The following is a 22,393-nucleotide window of genomic DNA, read 5'->3' on the forward strand; positions in this document are numbered from 1 at the left end:
TATACTGCCATTTTCTTAGACTTAGTGAAGGCATTTGACAGGGTGCCACATGATAAGCTGATATTTAAATTGCAGCATCTGGGTCTGGATGTCAGATTGGTCAACAGGATTCAGGATTGGCTGTCCGATAGGTATCAGAGAGTTGTGTATGGTGGGGCAGTATCATGGAGGCAGAAGGTTACAACTGGGGTCCCACAGGGCTCAGTACTGGAACTTATATTGTTAAACCTTTATATCAATGACATTGTCAGTGGATTGCAAGGGGATATTCAGTTGTTTGCGGATCATGCGAAGCTAGGAAGGATTATTAGTAATAGTGCAGATGCGGCAGCCCTGCAAGAGGATTTGAATAAGCTAGATAGATGGGCAAATGAATGGGGAGCCATCAGTTTAATGCAGCAAAATGTAAGGTATTGAGGTTTGGGAAACATCGATGAGACCCTGCATACTTTGTGGGAGGAGCTATACTGGAGGAAATAGGGGAGACAAGAGATCTGGGGTTGACGATTGATAGAAATCTGAAATTTAGGGGACATATTGCAAAGTTGGTGAAGGTGACACAGAGGATTGCTGCAATAATGAGAAGGACGCTGACCTGCAGAGATGAAACAGTTATCATTCCATTGTATAAGACCCTGATCAGATTTGGTCACCAGGATTTGAAGGGGATAAATTAACTGTGCAAAGGGTACAAAGGCAGATAACGAAGATGGTTTCAGTACTGTTACAATGATAGTTATGAGGATCAGCTGAGGGAATGTGGACTGCAGAGTTCAGTGAATAGAAAAAGGAGAGGTGATATGATTTAAACTTTTAAACTGTTGAGAGGTGGTTATAGGGTTGACACTGGGGAGTTCTTTTGCTTGGTTGAACAGCGGGAAGGAGTCATGACAAGGGGCCATCTCTGGAAGTTACGAAAGGAAATGTGAGCAAGAGGATGAAGAGTGGTTTCTTTGCATGGAGGGTGGTTGAACCATGGAATGCATTGCCTGATGGAGTGGTGAAAGTGAGAACGGTCAATGAGTTTAAGGAGTGGTGTGATAGACTTTGTGTTTCTTAGGAAGGACCTCCCACGATGAGTCTTTTGACTCCATGGAGGCCTGAATAATAATAATAATAATAATAATAATAATAATAATAATTGAGTCTGTTCACCCAAAAAAGGATGGAATAAGTGAAACATGGTTGGAGCAAAGTTGGGACAAACTATGAAGAGTATAGATGATGTTATGCCTTATAAGAAGACTTGGATAAATTGAATGAATGGGCATGGAAATGGGAATGCGAGTTCAATATTGTAGAATGTAAGGTTTTAAAATTTGGGAAACAAAGATGGGATGTAGAATTTATGTTTGGTGGATATATATTGTTGGAGGTGGAGGAAATAATGGATCTTTTAGTGACAGTGTATAATGATTTGAAATTTAGGGGGCACGTTGCCAAAATTGTAAGAACAACACAAAGAATTCTGAAAATGATACAGAGGACACTGAACTTGTAGAAGTAAGGAGGTTCTTGTGGAATTGTATAAGGCTTTGATTAGGCCACACATAAACTACTGTGCCCAGATTTGGTCACCTGGTTTTCAAATGGATGAAGATATGTTGGAAAGGGTCCAGAGTGACTGACTAAGGTAGTTTCTGATCTCTGGAATGTTGAATATGAGGAAAGGTTGAGAAAATGCAATTTACAGAGTCTAGTGGATAGCAGGAAGAGGGATGATATGATAGAGACCTACAAGGGGTTGTTATAGGATCAATGTTGGAGAGGTTTTACAGAAAATGGTGCGTGATCAGGGGAGAACCACAGGTCATCCCTGGAAGCTGTATAAGGAGGATTATGGGGGGGGGTGAGAAGCAGGTTTTTTTACATGTAGAGTTATGAATGACTGGAATGCCCTGCCTGAGAACATGGTGTCTACAGAGAATTTGAGGGTGTTTAAGGCATGGTATGATGAGTTGTATTTCAAAAGGACCTCCTAGATGAGTGTTTGACTCCATGGGGTCTTGGGATAATAATAATAATAATAATAAATTAACTGTTATTTATCAGTTCTTTGAAAAACTAACCAAAGATGTAATGAGAAAAACATAGGGTGTTATGATAATAATGACTGTTTATATGTAATCTGTTTTGTAATAAAAATAAGGAAATCAGCTTTTATAATGCTTTAATTATCACGGTTTCATTATATTCTGCATGTAGAACACATGGATTTTGTTGTGAGAGATAGAGATGATGCACATGCACACACACATAAAGAGAGAGAGAGAGAGAGAGAGAGAGAGTTTGAGGTGGATCCTGGAATGGTTTTTAAAATTTACCCTCTGAAATAATAGTTATGAGAGCTAATTTCCTCCTATGTATCAAATAAATAGCTAGAACATGAATATTGTCAGGAATTAATGGAATTAATCACTGTAATGAGTAAATAACGTATGAAAAATTATATGCAGTATTGTCAAAATTTATCAACTATATGGAAAGTATAAAGTAAAGATACCAAGAAATTATATACTTGGTTTAATCCTTTATTGAAGTGTAAGCAAACAAGTTTGCACCTGAACTATTTTCAGGACTGGAAAGGAGATTAACTATATGGAGAGTAATTTAATACTTCATCATGTGTCACTAACTCTGTTGAGGTAGGAAATTATGATAATAATAATAATAAACGTTTAAACCAATAACTAACCTCTTTTCCTTTAGGTCCATTTGCTCCCTCTGAACCAGGAATACCCTAAAATTATGAATTGTTATCTGTATAACATGAACATCTCAAAATGATATACAAAATAATATCATTAGATGAATTGTGTAAATATTATATTTTTACCATATAATAAGTTATAAAAAATTAAAACTAAATCTTCTCTTTAATTTTTTTTTCTTTTATGGTTGTCAAATAACTATTATAACTTAAGCAACTTATGATAGCTTTTGAATTCTGCGAATTTCATTCTGTACAGTGATAACATTTTAGTTAAATTGCATGGTAAACTATATGTGTGGCAAATTTACAATTTTTGATCCTATTCTCTTAAACACTAAATTATAATGATTAATTTGGTGTTTAATAGGATCATCTTTTTTCAAGATTTTCTAATTTTTTGTTTGATTTTCTTTTAAGACTGCAATTATAGCCCTACTGTTAATTCTCAATAAAACCCCTTTAAACCATCTTGCAGCACACACTAAATTTTCCATAAGCACCTAAAATAACATTTTATTGCGGCCAGATTGGTTTGAAAGCACCAGTTTTCGTCTGATCACTGAAGTTAAACAAAATCTAATCCCAGTTAGTACTTGGAAGGTGACCACCAGGGAACCCTGGGTGCTACTGGCATTGATTTCAGCCTGGTTGGCTGAGTGGTTAGCATATTCGCGAGCCAAACAAAAGGCTGCAGGTTTGAATCCTGCTGTGGGCTTGGATGCTTGTGATTGTCTGTAAAAATACTAGTGGTGGGCAGTAGATGGCGTTGATGTGGTTCATTGCAGTGGGTGGCAGAGATAAAGAGTTGTAGAGTAGATGCCCTCCCTTGATGAGTCTTTCAACTCCCTGGATGTGTCAAGTAATAATATTTGACCCTTAAGTTAAGCACCAGGGGTGCTTAAGGGTCAAAGCTGTATAACTGAGAGGAGACCTCCACATAGCCATTAAAGGAATGCAGAGAACCGACCAGGGCTTCGGACCAATCCTCACCTTCTCATGGTGCACCCTGTTGGGTATCTACTTTGATACTGAACGAAAGAGGATGGGCTGGCAATTTGGGATTTAGCCGACCAAATTGTATTCTTATTGGTTAAACCAAAATAAAAAATGATGGTACAACATGACAAAATTTCATGCGGCTGTGGCGTCGCCCGGTTAAACAAGGCCCCCGTTGTTTTCGCCAGGGAACCAGGGGGAATAGCGAAAAGTCAACTACTGGAACAAATCTGAAAACAAACCCCAACTCAACATCACCAGAGTTAAAGATCGTTACTATCAACGTAAAACGCCTGAATGGCAAAGAAATGGAGCTAGCAGAGGAATTAGATAAGTACCAGATCGACATAATAGGGGTGACTGAAACAAAAAAGACCAAAACTGGTGAGATCTTTCTGAGCAATAAATACAAAATGTTATATTCAGGCAATGACAATCAAGGAAAAGAAGGAGTAGCCATAGTATTCAACACAAAATACGAGGCTAATCTTCTTGAATGGCAGTCAGTCTCAAGTAGAGTAATGTGGGCAAATATGAGAATGGGGAATTGGACAATGAGACTTATTTGTGCCTATGGTCCCACAGAAGGTTCTACTAAGGTAGAAGTGGAGGAATTTTTTGACGCTTTAGAAAAAGCAACTGACACAATGAAAAAGGAAAAGTTGGTCCTTGTTGGGGATCTAAATAGCAGAGTAGGAAATGATTGCGAGACATACAAAAATATTTTGGGAAAATTTGGTGAAAAGAGCAAAGCTAATAATAATGGCAAATATCTGTTGGATTTCTGCTCAGGACATGGACTGGTTATTACTAATACCATGTTTCAACATAAAAATGTGCACAAATTCACATGGAGAGAAGAGGATAGGAATAAGAAAAGTCTCATTGACTATGTTATTGTTGACAGTAATGTTTTCTTCCTGGTGCAGGACACCAGGGTGTACAGAGGATTTGAAATTGGAAGTGATCACTATTTAGTCTTAAGCAGGATTTCAATATGAAATTCTTTTGAATTTCATATTGAAAAGAATAACATGTAAGAAAGTTTTAAAGCGAATAAAAGTTGAACAGCTCTCAGATGTGAGCTGTAGACTAAAATACAGAAAGATTATTGAAAAGAAAATGAAAGAGTGTGAGAACAGGAATCAAACCTTGGAGATTCAGTGGCAAACTCTGAAGAAAACATTGATTGATTCTGCCAGAGAGGCATGTGGTGAGGTTGTGTGCAAGGATAAAAAAATCAGAACTCCCTGGTGGACACAGGAAGTTAAAGAGGCAGTGAAGTAAAAGAAGAAAGCATATCAAAAGTTCCTGGCAAATAAGTCAGCTTTTACTCTTACAGAATACAGAGACAAATGTAAGAAAGCTAAACAGTGTGTAAAACTAGCTAAACAAAAGTCATGGGAGGACTTTGGCAAGAATATAGAAAATAAATATCAAGAAGGTGGCAAAATATTCTGGAGGTTGTTGAAGAAGCTTAGGAATGGAGGAAAGAGTGCTGTAAAAGGAGTTAGAGATGATAAAGGTGAAATGAAAATGGGAGAAAAAGATATCCTTGAAGTATGGAGTAAATATTTTGAAAAACTGCTAAATGAAACAAGCAGTGATGACAGCACAGTGATAAAAAACACTGACCAGGCATCCAGTCAGGAATACATATCCATACTTGAAGTAGAAAAAGCCATTAAAGGCTTGAAATGTGGAAAGGCAGCAGGAGTAGATGATATTCGACCAGAAATGCTGAAGTATGGTGGTATGAAAGTCTTACAGTGGCTGCACTGCATAGTTCATAAAGCCTGGACAAAGGGACGAATTCCCGATGATTGGAGTAGAGCTCTCATAGTACCCATGTATAAAAAGAGAAATAAAACTGAATGTGAGAATTACAGAGGTATTTCTGTATTGAGTGTTCCTGGCAAGATCTATGCAAGTATACTTGAGAAACGGTTGAGAAGAATTGTGTAATGAAAACGTGGTGAAGAACAAGCTGGATTCAGGCCAAATAGAAGCTGTCAGGATCAGATCTTCACTTTATGACAAATAGTCGAGAAAGCATGGGAATATAACAGAGATCTGTATTTAAGTTTTGTCGATTTGGAAAAGGCATATGACAAGGTGCCAAGAGAGAAGCTATTCAATACGCTGCAGTTATATGGTGTCAATGGGGCATTATATGAAGCAATACTTAGTCTTTATTTGAGTTGTAAGTCAGCAGTTAGAATTGAAGGAAGTACAGGAAGATGGTTTAATGTTAAATCTGGTGTGAGACAAGGATGTACATTATCCCCTCTGTTATTCATTATCTATATGGATCACATTATGAAGGAAAGTGGAATTACACCTGATATCAAAATTGGAGATGTTAATGTCAGCTCTTTGCTTTATGCGGATGATGTTATACTTCTAAATAAATCCGCTACAAGTCTGCAAGATTCTCTGACTAAATTGAATAGCTGTTGTAATAGATACGGTATGAAGGTCAGCAATAAAAAGACAAGGACAATGAAAATAGGCAGAATCATTGAAAATGTCAACTGTGTTGTGAATGGAGAACCTGTGGAACAAGTAAAACATTTCAGCTACTTAGGCACGATTTTTACTGAAGATGGTAAATTAAATATAGAAATAGACAACAGAATCAGCAAAGCTGGTATGGTGGGAAGTCAATTGAATAAATTCATATGGAATAAAAGAGAAATTAGTTGAAACACTAAATTAGCTGTATACAAGACAGTGTTCAAACTAGTTTTAACTTATGGATCTGAGAGCTGGGTCAGAAGTAAAACAATTGACCAAAGACTAGAGACCACAGATATGAGAGTCCTGAGAAAGATTAGAGGCGTGAACAGATGGCATCAATGGCAATATCATATTAAAAATGAGGATATTAGGAAAGAACTTGACATTGTCAGCATCCAGGAATGCGTTAGCAGAGCTAATCTCAGGTGGTATGGTCACTTAAATAGAATGGGTGAGGAAAGATTAGCAGAACAAGTGTTCTCTGCCAGGTTGGCAGGAAAACGACCCAGAGGAAGACCAAGATATAGGTGGACTGATACGGTACAAAGTGCCTTAGAGGATAGAAATATAAGATCTGATAATGTTGTAGTCTTGACAAGTAACAGACTGATTTGGAGGAAAATTGTAGATAGTAAATGATGTAATTTTTTCATGTAGTACTGTCATATCCTGTACACCCCTTGAGGGTACATGGCAGGAATTTGATGATGATGATGAGTAGATGCCCTCCCTTGATGAGTCTTTCGACTCCCTGGATGTGTCAAATAATAATATTTGGCAAAAATTTATACTTTGTGTATAAAATTTTAGTCTTTATGAGTCTAAGGACTTCTTGGAGTTGCCCATAATAATAATGTATTTTCTTAAAAAAGAGTTCTCCTTTCAAATATACTGTAGATATCTGTTTACCTCTTAATAAGGTCAGTAGGTGTCGCACTGATATGATCGTTGGCTTGTTGAGAGCTCCTGAAAAGATCAGTAGTATTTTATGTTATCATTGGCAATTTTCCTAGAATTTTATGTAGTATTGTTTGCTTTTCGTATCTTAGTGTGTCTGTGCGATTTTTGTGTGTTTTCTGTGTTATTTTAATTATTATTTTTAAGATAAGATAGCGTCCACATGGCACCAATTAAAAAAAAAATGGCAGCCAGGTCGCCATGTTTGTTTAAGAATTTTGATATAAAAGAATTTATGCAATGTGCTGACTGTGAGATGTATGCTTTGCGAAGAGCGGTTGGAGTCTGGTTAGATGGTGATAGTGGAGTAAATATGTGCAGAAAGTGTAAGGAGAATGAGGATCTAAAGCGAGTTTCGGGTGGCGAGAGTGATATCGTTAAAGAAAGTCAGAATATAGAAAATAGTGATGTGATAAGAAATTGCAAGGTAGTACCAGATAGGTATAAGAGCGACATTGAAAGTGTAACTGAAGGTAGAAATACAGAACGAATGGATGATTTAAATGATAATGAAAATGGTGAGATAAATGCAAGTAGTGAAATTGCAAGGTCGAGCGGAGCGATACATATAGCAAAGCGATAACTGGAGCGTATGCAAAAATGTGTACTGAACGTACCAACTAATAAACAGCGAAGTCTGATACATAAAATAAGAGAATGTTCGTAAAAGTAAATAAAATGAAGGAGCGAGTGCTGTACAGAGATTCATTATTAAGAGGTGTAATAGTTGAGAGTTTGATGAAATCGTACCAACCGGGTGCGAACATAAAGGACGTGAGTGAGTCTATTAGACCACAAAAACACAGGGTGAAAGAAATGATAGTCGTGGCAGGAACAAATGATTTGAAAGAGGACAAAATGGAAATGATATAGGATGTGAGGGAATTACATGAGGTAGCAAAAGAAAAGAGTGAGAGAGTTAGGATGGTGAGTATTTTGCTGCAGTATAACAGTGAAGTGTTTAGAAGGAGGGCCATAATTGCCAATGACTTTATGGTTAGGTTATGCATGGAGAGTTGTGTGGAATCTGTGGATGTGTGGAGTGAGTACGATGGGCGAAAGGATTTATATAAGATGGATGGTTTACATTTGAATGGATTTGGTGTATGGAGGCATGAAAAAGTGTTGATGAATGAAGTAGAAGTGGATGTACAGACTCAAGGAAACTAGATTTATTAAGGGAAGGGGGCGTTAGATATGCAGACTTTAGGGAGGCAGTTGAGTGTATGAATGAGTGTAATATGCCCGAGCGAGTACGAAGGACAACAAATCAGAATGGGATAGTTAGTATAAGGCATCAAAGTAGGGATGGGACTAACGGGCTTCTGCAATTCATGTACACTAATGCCAGGAGTATTAGGAACAAGAAGGCGGAGTTTTTGGCCTTGGTTGGCACTTCCAGGCCACAGGTTGTTGGTATTAGTGACAAGTATAGCCGTGTTCAGGATTGACAGGGAGAATAAAAAGGGAGGAAGAGTGTTATTGATGATAGCTGATGAGTTGCAACCAAGGAGTATAGAAGTTGAACTGAAGGATAGAGAAAAGAGTGCATTTGAGGCTATTTGGTGTGAGATAGAGGCTAGCAGAACAAAATATACAATTGGGTGCTGCTATAGACCAGGTGATGGAATAGATGGTGGGGATAGTATGCATAGACAAACAGAAGAAATGAGCAGAAGGAGGGTAATTATTATGGGTGATTTCAATTATGGTAACATTGACTGGAAGGAGGAGAGGGCACATGGGAGGAAGGAATTGGATTTTATGTGGCTATTAAAGGACAACTATCTGCAACAGCATGTAATGGAAAATACTAGGGGGCAGAGAGTGCCTTGACCTAGTAATCACATCTGAGAATGTGGCTGTAACGAACATGACCATGTTGCCACCAATTGGTGAGAGTGATCATAAGGTCATGACTTGGGAGGTGGCTAAAGGAGTAGAATTTACAATTAAGACAGGGTACATGTAGAATTACTGGGCCGGTAAGTATGACAAGCTTAGTAGTGTGCTTGGCTCAGTGCCATGGCATGTAAAACTGCAAGGGCGGGATGTTGATAGTGCATGGGAGGTGGTTAAGAACTGTTTACAGGAGGCAATGGTTGACTGTATACCAAGAGTCCGAATAATAAATCAAGTAGGGGTTAAATGGATGAATAATACTATTAAGGTTGAGCTGCAAAAAAGAAACAATTGTGGAGGTAATTTAAGGAGAAAGATGACCAGTAGGTGCAGGAAGAGTATAAAGCTCAGGCCAGAAAGGTAACAAGGGTGGTAAGAAAAGCAAAAGCAGATTATGAAAGGAAACAAGCTAAAGAGAATCCCAAACAGTTTTTTCAAAATGTTGCAAGTAAAAGGAAAAATGTTCATGGCAGAATGATTTTAAAAAATGCTGAGGGTAGAGAGGTAACCGAATCAGTCGATATAGTGGAATTACTGAGCGAGCACATTGCAGGAATGGAAGAACCAACAGCTTATAATGGAATTGTGATGAATGAAGTAGAGGTAAATAGTCTATTAGAGAACCTCTATGTCAATACATCTGTGGGATTGGATGGTATACCAGCATGTGTCGTACGTGAAGCGGCTAAAGAATTGTGAGTGCCCATGACCATTTTGTTTAATTTGAGCCTCGGGTCTGGGTCAGTCCCAAGGGAGTGGAAAGAGGGGAAAATTGTTCTGCTGCATACAGGTGGTTCAAAGGCTGCTGTTGAAAATTACTGGCCAATCAGCATAACAGGAATTGTTGTCAAGGTCTTGGAGAAAATAGTCAAGAGGAAAATACAAGATTGGATAGATGAAAATGGGATACTGTATCGGGGATAGCATGGTTTTGTGAAGGGTAGGTCATGCCTCAGTAACTTGTTCACGTATTATAACACAGTGACGGCTGAACTGGATAATGGTAATGGGTTTACAGTGATTCTACTGGACCTTGCTAAGGCCTTTGACAAAATACCACATGGAATTCTAATCAGTAAACTGCAGCATATGGGGATAGATATATAAAGTTGGTGAGATGGATAGGAGGGTGGTTGACGGAGAGATATCAGAGAGTGGTTTATTCAGGAGTAGAGTCCAAAAGATGGCCTGTGACTAGTGGGGTGCCACAAGGATCTATTCTTGGACCACTGCTGTTTAATTTGTTCATTAATGATATAGGAAAGGATCTGAGAGGAACAGTTCATTTGTTGGCGGATGATCCAAAGTTGTGTAGGGCAATAGTGAATGCATATGATGTCAAAATTTTGCAGGATGATTTGGATAGATTGGAGGGCTGGGCTAAGGAGAATAGATGTCAATTTAATATGGCAAAATGTAAAGTTATACATTTTGGGGTGAAAAGATTAGCAGCAGTTTACTACATTGGTGGAACTGTACTCCAGGAAATTGATGAGGCAAGAGATTTAGGAGTGTTGGTGGATAAGGAGTTGAAGTTTAGGGGGCACATTGCAAAAGTGGCCAAATCCGCTCATCAAGAATACGTTGATGAGCAGAGACAAGCAGACTATTGTTCCTCTGTACTGAGCCTTGATAAGACCCCATCTCGACTACTGTGTCCAGATTTGGTCACCTAGGTTTCTTCTTGATGGGGAGGAGGTTGAGAGGATCCAGAGGTGAATGACCAAGATGATAGCAGGTCTGTGGAATGAACCTTATGAGAACAGGTTGAGGATTTGTGCGTTGCAGAAATTGGTTGATAGGCGGAGGATGGGAGATATGATTGAGACATTCAAATTACTGAAGGGTTTCTATAAAATTTATTCAGGAGATATTTTTGAGAACAGGGTTGGTTGTGGGAGGACTACGGGACATCCATGGAAGCTGGGCAAGAGTGTTGTTCATAAGGGTGTTAGAGCTGGGTTCTTTACTTTTAGAGTGGTGAATGAGTGGAATTGGCTGCCAGAGTCTGTAGTGGGTGCTGTGACATTGAATGAGTTTAAGGCCAGGTATGATAGATATTGTGTGAATGTCACATAGTTGTGATGAACATGATTTGGGGCCTCCCACGATGAGTCTGAGGACTCCCTGGAGTTGCCCGTTATAATAATAATAATAATAATAACTTAGACCAGTGTTCCTCAAACTTCAGATATCCGCGTACCGCTTCTTGAATTTTCATTATTACCAAGTACCCCTTATCCAAATAATAAATAAATAAATAAAGTATATTTCATGTAAATGTCTATTTATTTAAATTTATATGTTCAAGTAAACAAAAAATTTTTATTTTTAATAGAACAAAATTTGGAATAGGTTCCTCTTCTTTTCCCATCCATGAAAATTCACGTTTCAAATAATTCATATCACACTTATGAAGATTTTTTTTTCCTAATTGGTTATTATTATTATTATTATTATTACGGGTATCTCCATGGAGTCAGTAGACTCATCGCGGGAGACCCAAACTAGCAAAACAATATCTGTCATATCTCTTCTTGAATTCATTTACAGACGAAGAGCTCACAACTAAGTCAGGCAATGAATTCCACTCATTCACCACCCTCCAGGCAAAAAACCTTGTTCTGACACCTTTGTTAACCACACTCTTCTTTAATTTCCAGAGATGACCTCTTGTTCTTCCATCACTATCACACAGCTGAAACATTTCCCCTGCATCAATCCTATAAAAACCTTTTAGTAATTTGAATGTTTCTATCATATCCCCTCTTCTTCGCCTATCAACCAATCTCTGCAATCCACAAGCTCTCAATCTATCAACGTAGGGAGCATTTTTTACATCACTCACCAACTTGGTCACTCTTCTCTGAACCCTCTCCACAGCCTCCTCATCTCCAAGCAATCCAGGTGACCAGACCTGAGCACAGTAATCCAAATGTGGAAGTATCAATGCTTTATAAAGGGGAATAATAACCTCTTTATCTCAGGATGTCAGTGTTTTCCTCAACAACCAAGTAATCCTATGTGCAATCTTGGACACCTTAGCAATGTGTCCTCTGAACTTCATCTCCCTATCTACCAATACCCCTAAGTCCCTAGCCTCATCAATCTCTTGGAGTACCTTTCCATCGATGTAGTACACAGCTGGTAATCTTTTAATCCCAAAATGCATGACTTTACACTTTTCCACATTGAACTGACATCCATTTTCTTTTGCCCATTTTACCAGCTTATTTAAATCCTCCTGCAAACTTTCAACATCAGCTTGATTTTTTATTGCACTACACAACTTTGCATCATCAGCAAACAACTGAATATCTCCCTTTAAGCCGTTTCCTATATCATTTATATACAAATTAAACAACATTGGCCCAAGCACAGAGCCCTGAGGCACACCACTGGTCACCTGCCTCATTCTGGATTCGGCTCCTCCATACACCACCTTATGGTATCTCTCCCTGAGCCATTCTCCTATCCATATCACCAATTTAATATCCATTCCCATCTGCTCCAATTTGCGTAACAGTGTTCTATGGGGTATCCTGTCAAAAGCCTTAGCAAAATCCAGAAGTACCACTGTGTAGCCAGTTCCTTTGTCCAACTCAGATGTTATTCTATTATGAATAGTTAATAGATTGCTAAGGCAGGATCTACCTTTAACAAAACCATGTTGGCCTCTATAGAGTATCATATCCTGATCCACCCATTCTTGAATTTTGTCTTTAACCAACTTTTCCAATACTTTTACCACTACTCCTGAGATGGTGATTGGTCTGTAATTTAATACCGCAGTTTTAGAGCCACCCTTATGCAAAGGAACCACTTTGCCTAACTTCCACTCCTTAGGGACCATACCAGAGTTCAAACTTAAATTAAATATCCAAGTAAGAGGGGTTAACAATTCATTTGCACATTGACACAACACCCGAGCTGATATTCCATCTAAGCCTACCTCTGTGTTTGCATTTAAGTTTTGCAATATATTTAATATCTCTGATTCTTTAGCTTCAATTCTCACATTAGGTATTGCTACAGGTATAGAGATATCCTCACTTGGGTGATAGACTTTTGAAAAGTGATCACTCAGTAACTCGACTATTACATCTGATTTTGTCACCTCAATACCATCAGCAACCACTAAGGTTATCCTTCCGAAGTCATTCTTCCTCTTACTTGCCACATAGCAGAAGAACTCTTTGGGATTATCCTTGATCTCTTTGGCTAAGGTCTTCTCATAATCTGATTTAGCTTTTCTTACTATGCTGGTAACCTTCCTAGCTTGAGCCTTGTACTGCTCATGGGTGTCCTGATCGCCTTTCTCCTTGTAAATTCTCCATAACATTTTCTTTTTTTGCAGTTCAAGCTTGATACTACTGCTCATCCATCTAATGCCTGCCTTGTTTGACCTCCTGACCATGGGGACACAATCTGATATTGCTTTCCTCAGATACCCGCTGATTTTATCCCAAGCACTGCTAACATCTTTCCCTTGCAATATGTTCTGCCATGGGATGGCTGCAAGCTCACTCCGAAGCTTGTTATAATTGCCTAACCTCTAGTTCCGTACATACCCCTTCTTAATAGAAAAATCCACAGATTTTGCAACCTTCCAAGTCAATACCACATAATCGCTTTCACCAACTGGAGGTAACGAGGACACCTTACTTATGCATATAACCTCTGAACCAATACCCACGTCCAACACTCTCACACCACGTGTCCCTTCAGTTATGTGCTGTTTCAAGTAATTATCTCGTAGAAGATGTATGAACTCCATTTCCTTTTTGCTACGTGATATTTCCTCCTTCCAATTGATATCACCATAATTAAAATCCTAGAGGTTCTCTAGAGATGTCAGACAACACACCCTTATCAATTTCATTTGATCCAGATAAAATATCAAAGTTTTCTTGTTGCTTACAGCTACTTGAATTTGCTATATTGCTCTCTTTTATGCATTTTATAAATCAAGTCTTTAACCAATGATCCATATTTAAGAATTTGAAAACTAAAAAAATTACCATATTTACTTGAATATAACTTGCACTTTTTCCCCAAAATTAACCACATTACCGGCCATTATGGATCAAATACACAACCTCATACACTTCGTACCTATCATATATTTCAATGTAATATCAATGGTATTACAATTTTAATATGCACTTCGCATCCATGATAATTTTGACGTTATAGATGTCTTGGCCGGTAACGTGGTTAAAGCTAAAAGATCGTAGTGCAAGGTATATGCGGCGATTTTCAGAAACTAAAGTTTTCTGAAACTAAAGTTTTCAGAAAAAAACTGAAAATGGTGTGGCTTACCAAGAAGCTCTTATTTGCCATCACTACTTTTGACATTGAGAGCAGTTTCCTTGTGGGGACTGTCAAAGTCATCCACCCAAATAGCTTCGTCTTCTTTTCCATTATTTCAAGCAAAAATTACCAGTAATTTACAAGACTGAGATACATAATGAACAATCCTTCACAAATGACTAATGAGAAGTAAAAGTAGAGCGCGATACAGACAGCAATGGTAGGCCAGTAGAGATAGAGTAGCTATGAAGAAGTGCACATGATTGGTGTGGTATTAACGAAAGATTGCACGAACCAGAGACAAAGGCAAGCTAAAAGTTGAAATGCTAATATTCTCTTCAACCATAATATCTAAAACACATTCACTATATATTTCTTAGTTTTAACACGTTCACGATGGGGGGTGTCAAGCAAAACCATATGTTGCCTGTGCAACATATGGTTTTGCTTGAGCTTATATAGCAGTTTCTGTTGGAGGGGAGATATGATTCATTAGTTACTGCCATTTCTATCTCAGTTGTCTCTAATTGCACTATTTGTTGAGAAATATATTACACAGACTGCAAATGTTTCTGTACCTTATTCATAATACGATAAAACTACTTTTTTTTTCTTGGTCTTCAGTATAGTGATGCTGTTGGGGAGGACATGTTGTTTACTGCAGCGAGCGAGTTACTATCGCCAGGATGTGAACATCGTGGAGATAATTTGAGTAGGAGAATTCATACATAATATATAATTTATTGAGAAATATATATACATTTAAAATAATTCTTTTTTCTTAATAATGATTCCATGCGTTCATGATGCATAGCCGAAAATTGCCATGCACCCCCGAAAACCTTTCGCGTACCTCGGGGTACACGTACCACACTTTGAGAAACACTGACTTAGACCATACACTTTATCAAGTTGATGAGACCTCAACAAAGGTTCAAATCATCTATCAATCTAGAAAATGACTTTTTTCCATAATTCATAGCAATGTGTGTGTCTAAAAGGAAGTATGCTGGGCATTATGGAATATAACTGATTTGAACTCAACAGTCTCTATATACAAGTAGCGTAGTCATGCAAACATTTTTCTTGGTTTAAGCTTGGATAAATTATTATTATTATTATTATTATTATTCGTGACACCACCGAGGAGTCCGAAGACTCATCGTGGGAAGACACCTATTGTACAACTCTCCGTCTCCACCACTACACCGAACCTCTACTACCAATCATCTACATCAGTGCCATCTACTGTCCAACACCACCACTACAGCTAGTATTTTTTTGTCTATAAATTGCGTGTGTTCTGAAGGGCCAATTTGTCTGTATGCGGGATGAAAAATCCAAGTTTCCGGGAGGAAAAAACCCTGCTAACTCCGTATGAGATAGCAGGGTTTTTTCCCTGCTACCTCATACGGAGACTATCGAACTATATTAATCCAGACATTCTACAAGTACTTGAAAGAATTACTGACAATTCAGCCAAATATACCCTGGAAAAGAATAAAGAAAAACTCAAGACAAAATTCCACAGTTTGAAACAACGGCAAAATATGGCAGCCAATCACAGGAATCCATCTAATCAGAGGACTTCCTCCCCAATAAACACCAACAATGAACAACAAACAAGGAGCGACAAACCACCGACAAGCAAGAACCATGTGATTAACCTATCACGTCACACCCTAAACAACGGCGAACTTACGCTACTGAATAAAGGACTGAACTACGCAATAGCGCCTAAAAAGGTAAACAAATTGGATTTTATCTACCACATTGAAAGAGGCATCAGATCCCTACCTAACAATATAGCAGATAAAACACGACTAGAAACTAGTAATGTCCTGAACACTAAGAAAACCATACAGAACAACCTCACAAACACAGAATTAGCAGCAATTAAATCATTAAAAGCCAAACAAAACATAATAATAACAAAAGTGGATAAAGTCAATGCCACTGTTGTCCTTGACAGGTCAACATATGTACAAAAGAATCAACTAGTAGCTGATAACAACACATATAAAATGGTAAATTATATTTAAATTACTTAAATATAAAGAGCTAATAAGCTTCATATCGGCAATGAAAACATTACTTAAAATAAGGGGATATTAAATCCCACATAGTTTTAAAACCGAATAAGAAACTCAAAGATTGGAATCAGAGAGTTTCTTGCCGAATATAGTAAACTATAAAGTATCGGCGACACTAGCGTTAGCAAACGCAAGTGATCCTAGTAAGTAGTACAATACTGGGCAGCTCGTTACAAAGGTGGAGAAGTTCAGATCGCTATTCTTAGGTATTTTCCATAATGTAAAAACACATTTCCTAGGAAATGTATGCTGTTATTACATTATGGAGGGAGGTCACTACCCAGACCGGTTTCAGCCTTTTTTGAGGCTTCATCAGTGAGTAGCTAGACCTAATAATACCAAAGTGTATAGCGAAAAGAACTTATATACTTTGCGAACGAGTTATCCAAACAGGTGCAACCATTAAGTTACTTAAATATAAAGAGCTAATAAGCTTCATTTCGGCAATGAAAACATTACTTAAAATAAGTTTAAGATAAAATAATTGATCTGAACTTCTCCACCTTTGCAATGAGCTGCCCAGTATTGTACTACTTACTACGATCACTTGCATTTGCTAATGCTAGTGTCGCCGATACTTTATAGTTTACTATATTCGGCAAGAAACTCTCTGATTCCAATCTTTGAGTTTCTTATTCGGTTTTAAAACTATGTGGGATTTAATATCCCCTTATTTTAAGTAATGGTAAATTATAACCCAACAAAAAGGATAAAGGATAAAACAGAGAAACTACTGAAGTCCGTCACTTCTTGGCCACCAGACACGGTTAAAAAACTCAAATCCCACTATGCCCCCCCCCCCCCCCCCACCGGAATATATGGGATTCCAAAAATACACAAACAAAATGTGCCTCTTCAACCAATCGTGGAAGGAATAGACAGTCCCAATTACCACTTAGCCAAGAAATTAGTGGCAACACTCAAGGAGCTGGTAGGTCATTCCCCCTCCTACATAAAAAACACACAACATTTTATAAACAAAATTAAAAACATAACACTTGACAAAGACAACTTATTAGTCAGTTTTCAACGTTTCTGCCCTTTTCACTAATGTCCCCATCAATGACACAATTCTCCTACTACAGAACAAATTTCTGCCCGACATTACGGCCCTCTTTGTCCACATACTACAGTCCGGTTACTTCGTGTGGCAAAACAAATTCTACCTACAAAAAAAAAGGTACAGCCATGGGCTCACCACTATCCCCCCCCCCCCCCAATCGCTAACTTCTACATGGAAACCTTTGAGCAAAGGGCTCTTGATTCCGCCACGCTAAGACTGACAGTCTGGCTTAGATACATTGACGACATGTTCGCGATCTGGCCGCACGGGCGACAAACGCTAAACACATTCCTTAGCCACCTGAACAAACAACACGAACGCATACAATTTACCATCGAAATCGAAAACCAAAATTTGCTCCCGTTCCTAGACACACTGGTCACACGTTTTCCTTCAGCCAGTCTATCCTTCACGGTCTACCCAAAACCGACACACACTGGCCAATACATACATACATGCTAATTCATACCACCACCCATCACAAAAATATGGAGTCATTAACACCCTTAAAAACAGAGCTACAACAATTTGCTCTAACCAGCAAGCCCTGAAACAAGAACTAAAAATCATCAGCGACACATTCATAAATAATGGCTATAACAAAAATACCGTTAAAATACTCAATAAAACTACAACAAAAACGAATCTAGATTACAGTAAAACCATAGCCATCCCATACATTAAAGGGTTATTGGAAAAAATCAACAGAATCCTACAACATTATAACCAAAATGCCACCTTTAAACCACCCACTAAACTTAAAACCATATTCAACTCCTCTAAGGATCCTCTCCTCCCATTAGCACATCCTGGAGTCTATTGCATCCGCTGCACCTGTAACTTACCGTACATTGGTGAAACAGGACAGACAATCCCTATACGCAAGAAAAAACACATTAGACACATTAAATATAACCATTATGGCGAAGCAGGCCTCTCAGACCACGCACTCAACACCTTACACCAAATCAACTGGAAAAGCACCTGCTCTTTACACCGCACAAAAACCTGGTACGAAAGGAAATTTAAGGAAGCCTGCGAAATCCTGATAAACCATCCAAATATCAACAACAAAGATGGCATGAAAATTCCAAGGATCTGGATGGCACACATCCAGCCTACCTAATATATAAGATCCAGCATAAGTCAGGACTCTAGCCAATCATCAGCTAGTATTAGAAACCATTCCATACCAACTGGCTGGAATGTGTACATGATGTTAATATATGTATATAGATAGTTACTTGTTGTTGTGCCTAGTATATTTATACAACCAACAGATAACACTAATAATAGGACTCTAGCATTGATGTATAATTTTTTTTTTTTTTTTTTTTTTTTATCAGAGGTCAGGCCAACAATTGTTGTAGCGGTTGGTCGGTGTCTTTAACAAAAGATTGATTGTAGTGTAACTTGTTTTCTGTGTATAGTTGTATGCTCCAGAAGATGACCTTGACATAAAGGTCGAAATGTCGAATGTAGATTTTAGTTATATTAAACTAAAGTTTTTATTCAAACACGGTAGTTGTCTCCATAATTTTCAAAAATGCATTACTCTAAGACAAATGCAATAATTAAAAATGACACACTCACAACAGAACCCAGAGATCCAAAAAGGAGTAATGCAAGCATGCCCATTATCCCCATACCTATTTAACATATATATAGACAAAGTTGTAAAGAAGACAATAGACAATGAGCCTGGAATCAATGTCAATGGTCTAAACATAAATAATATCAAATATGCGGATGATCTCGTCCTTATTGTAAGAACCCCAAATGAACTACAAAGGTTGATAAACAAGGTAAATGAAACCTCTAAAACATATGACATGACAATAAATATACAAAAATGATGAAAACATGGAGGAACAGAACTACTATCTCATCCACCCTAAATGGAGAACAAATAGAACAAGTAGACAACTTCATATATCTTGGATCAAAACTAACAAACACAATAGATGAACTCAAAACAATCAAACAGAGAATAGTGATAGGATGGACCACCATGGGAAAATTACAAAAAATCTGGAAAACAAACAAGACATCTAAGCAAGCCAAAATCAAATTATATGAATCAATAATTATACCAACAGTCATCTATGGAGCAGAAGTGTGGACAGTTAAGAAAAGAGAGGAGAAAAAACTGCTGGCATTTGAAATGAAATGCTTAAGAAAAATAAATAGAACAAGTTGGATAGAAAAAAAAACAAACAAACAGCACAGTCAGACAAGAATTATTGTATAAAAAGACAATAATAGAAAAAATTAGAAAACAACAATTGAGATGGTTTGCCCACACTGCACACATGGACGCAGCCAGACTATCTAATGTCCTAATCGATACTTTTCCAACTGAAAAAAGAAGACCCAGAAGACCAAGAATTACCTGGCTGAAATTAATAAAGAACATCTCAGGAAGCAGAACATATAAGGAACATTTTCGAAGAGCAAGGAATAGAGAAGACTTGAAGATAATGCTCAAGAGAAGACTCAACCCATCTTAGACAGAAGAGAAGAAGGATATTGCTCCTTCATACACAACTTGCTAATCCCAATCAGATAGCCAGTCTCCTATCCATGCACTAATCTAATATCCAACCTCATCTGCTCTAGTTTGATTATCAACCTATAATGTGATAATCTATCCAACGCCTTTGCGAAATCTAAGTATACTACCGTGCATCCCTCTCCTCTGTCCAAGGAAACTGTCACCTTATTGTAATAAGTAAGTAGATTACTAACACATGGCCTCCCTTTAACAAATCCATGCTGTCCATCAAAGATAATACCATTATTGTCAACCCACTTCTGGATCCTAGTTCTCACCAGCTTCTCCAACAACTTAACCACAACATCTGACACACACAGATAGGCCTATAATTTGTCTGAGTTCTCTCACCTCCCTTATGAAGCAACAAAATCTTTCCCTCCTTCCATTCCTTTGGAACTTGATCCAGTGTAAGACTCATAATAGATATGGCAAGGCAGATGTCAACTCCCTGGCACATTCCCTCAGAGTATGTGGTGATATATTATAAAGTCCAATGGCCTTATTAATATCAAGTTTGCTCAATTCCCCATACACCTCTTGCTCACTTACAATCAGTGTGTCCTCCCCATCATCAACTGGTCTCAATCTCTTCATGATGTCACATTCAAAAGAAATAGACAGCAGAATTAGTAAAGCTGGTAAGGTAGGAAGTCAGCTGAATAAATTTATTAGTCAAATTTATTTGACTAATAAATTTATTCAGCTGACTTCAGCTGAAAGTGTCCAGATTCAGAAATTAGTCAAAACACTGAATTAGTTGTATACAAGATGGTGTTCAAACCAATTTTAACTTATGGATCTAAGAGCTGGGTTAGAAATAAAACACCTGATCAGAGACTGGAGACTTTTGATATGAGAGTTCTGAGAAAGATTAGTGGAGTGAACAGATGGCATCAATGGCAGTATCACATTAAAGATGAGGATATTAGGAAAGAATTGCCATTGTTTGCATTCAAGAACGTGTTAGTAGAACTAATCTCAGGTGTTATCGTCACTTAAACAGAATGGGAAAGGAAAGATTAGCAAAGCAATTGTTCTTTGCCAGGTCAGAAAGGAAAAGATCCAGAGGAAGGCCAAGATGTGGATGGACTGATACAATACAGAAATATAAAATCTGATAATTTTGGAATCTTGACAAATAACAGATTAATTTGTAGGAAAATTGTTGATCAGAAGTTAGTAACTGTGTAAATTTTAACATAATTCTATCATAATTATCCTATAATAAATTTAGTTTAATCCTTTATCCAAGTGTAAGCAAACAAAGTTTACAGCTGAAGTATCTTCAGGACTGAGGCAACTCGTGGCAAAGGTGGACCAAGCTCTCATCACTCCTTGTCTTAGTATCTCCCACAATGCAAAGCACATCTCCTTGCAGAGATGTGCTTTGCATTGTGCTACCGGTCTGGGTAGTAGCCCTTCCCTTAATGCATAACATTCATAGCATTATACATGTCTGAAAGGAGATGTATTTTGCATTATGGGAGATACTAAGACAAGGTGTGATGAGATCTTGGTCCACCTTTGCCACGAGTTGCCTCGTCCTGAAGATACTTCAGCTGTAAACTTTGTTTGCTTACACTTGGATAAAAGATTAAACTAAATTTATTATGCTCTAACCAAATGGAAAAAAAACTTCCAACACAATTATCCTGTACAACCCAAAGGGTAATATCAGGAATTTGATGATGATGATGATAAGGATGATGGGATAATGATGGATAGAGGGTTAAAATTTTAAGGACACATTTCTATTATAAGCACAACACAATGAATCTTGGCAATTATGTAGACACCGGTTTGTCAAAGTAAGTAGATTCTGGTTCCATTATGTAACATCAGGATTAAACCATATATCGACTACTGTGCCCAGATTTGGTCACCTGGTTTTCAACAGGAGAAGTGATATTGGAAAGTGTCCAGATTAAGGTAGTTTCTGGAATTGAGAATGTTCACTATGAAGAAACATTGAGAGGATGCTACAGACTTTAATGGATATGAGGAGGATGAGTAATGATATTATAGAAACATATAAGTTGGTAAGGAATTCTTATGAAATAAATGTTAAATAGGTTTTTCACAGAATGTTCGGAGAATAGAGGAGAACAAGAGGCCCTCCCAGGAAGCTATATAAGGAGGATGTGAGCAAAGGAGTGTGAAGTAAGATTTTTGCATGGAGAGTGGTGAACGATTGGGATGCATGGCCTAAGAGTGTGGTGTCTGCAGAGATTGCGAATGTATTTAAGGTACAGTGTGTTGAGCTGTGTGCGTATGAGAGC

The 22,393-nt window shown here is 37.8% G+C and overlaps 1 protein-coding gene across 1 annotated transcript in view; it reads right to left on the reverse strand.

Annotated features, from left to right (window-relative positions):
• LOC150098313 (uncharacterized) overlaps nt 1-22,393 on the reverse strand; it is a 571,066-nt gene that overhangs the window by 107,774 nt on the left and 440,899 nt on the right. The window contains exon 18 of the mRNA XM_090405143.1: nt 2,696-2,740. Within this exon, the coding sequence (XP_090261269.1) occupies nt 2,696-2,740 (45 nt within the window). The remainder of the gene's footprint in view (nt 1-2,695; nt 2,741-22,393) is intronic.

The sequence above is a fragment of the Typopeltis vanoorti genome, chromosome 15 (assembly GCF_054136105.1).
Source record: "Typopeltis vanoorti isolate ZY-2024b chromosome 15, IOZ_Tvanoo_1.0, whole genome shotgun sequence".
Taxonomy (NCBI): Eukaryota; Metazoa; Arthropoda; class Arachnida; order Uropygi; family Thelyphonidae; genus Typopeltis; species Typopeltis vanoorti.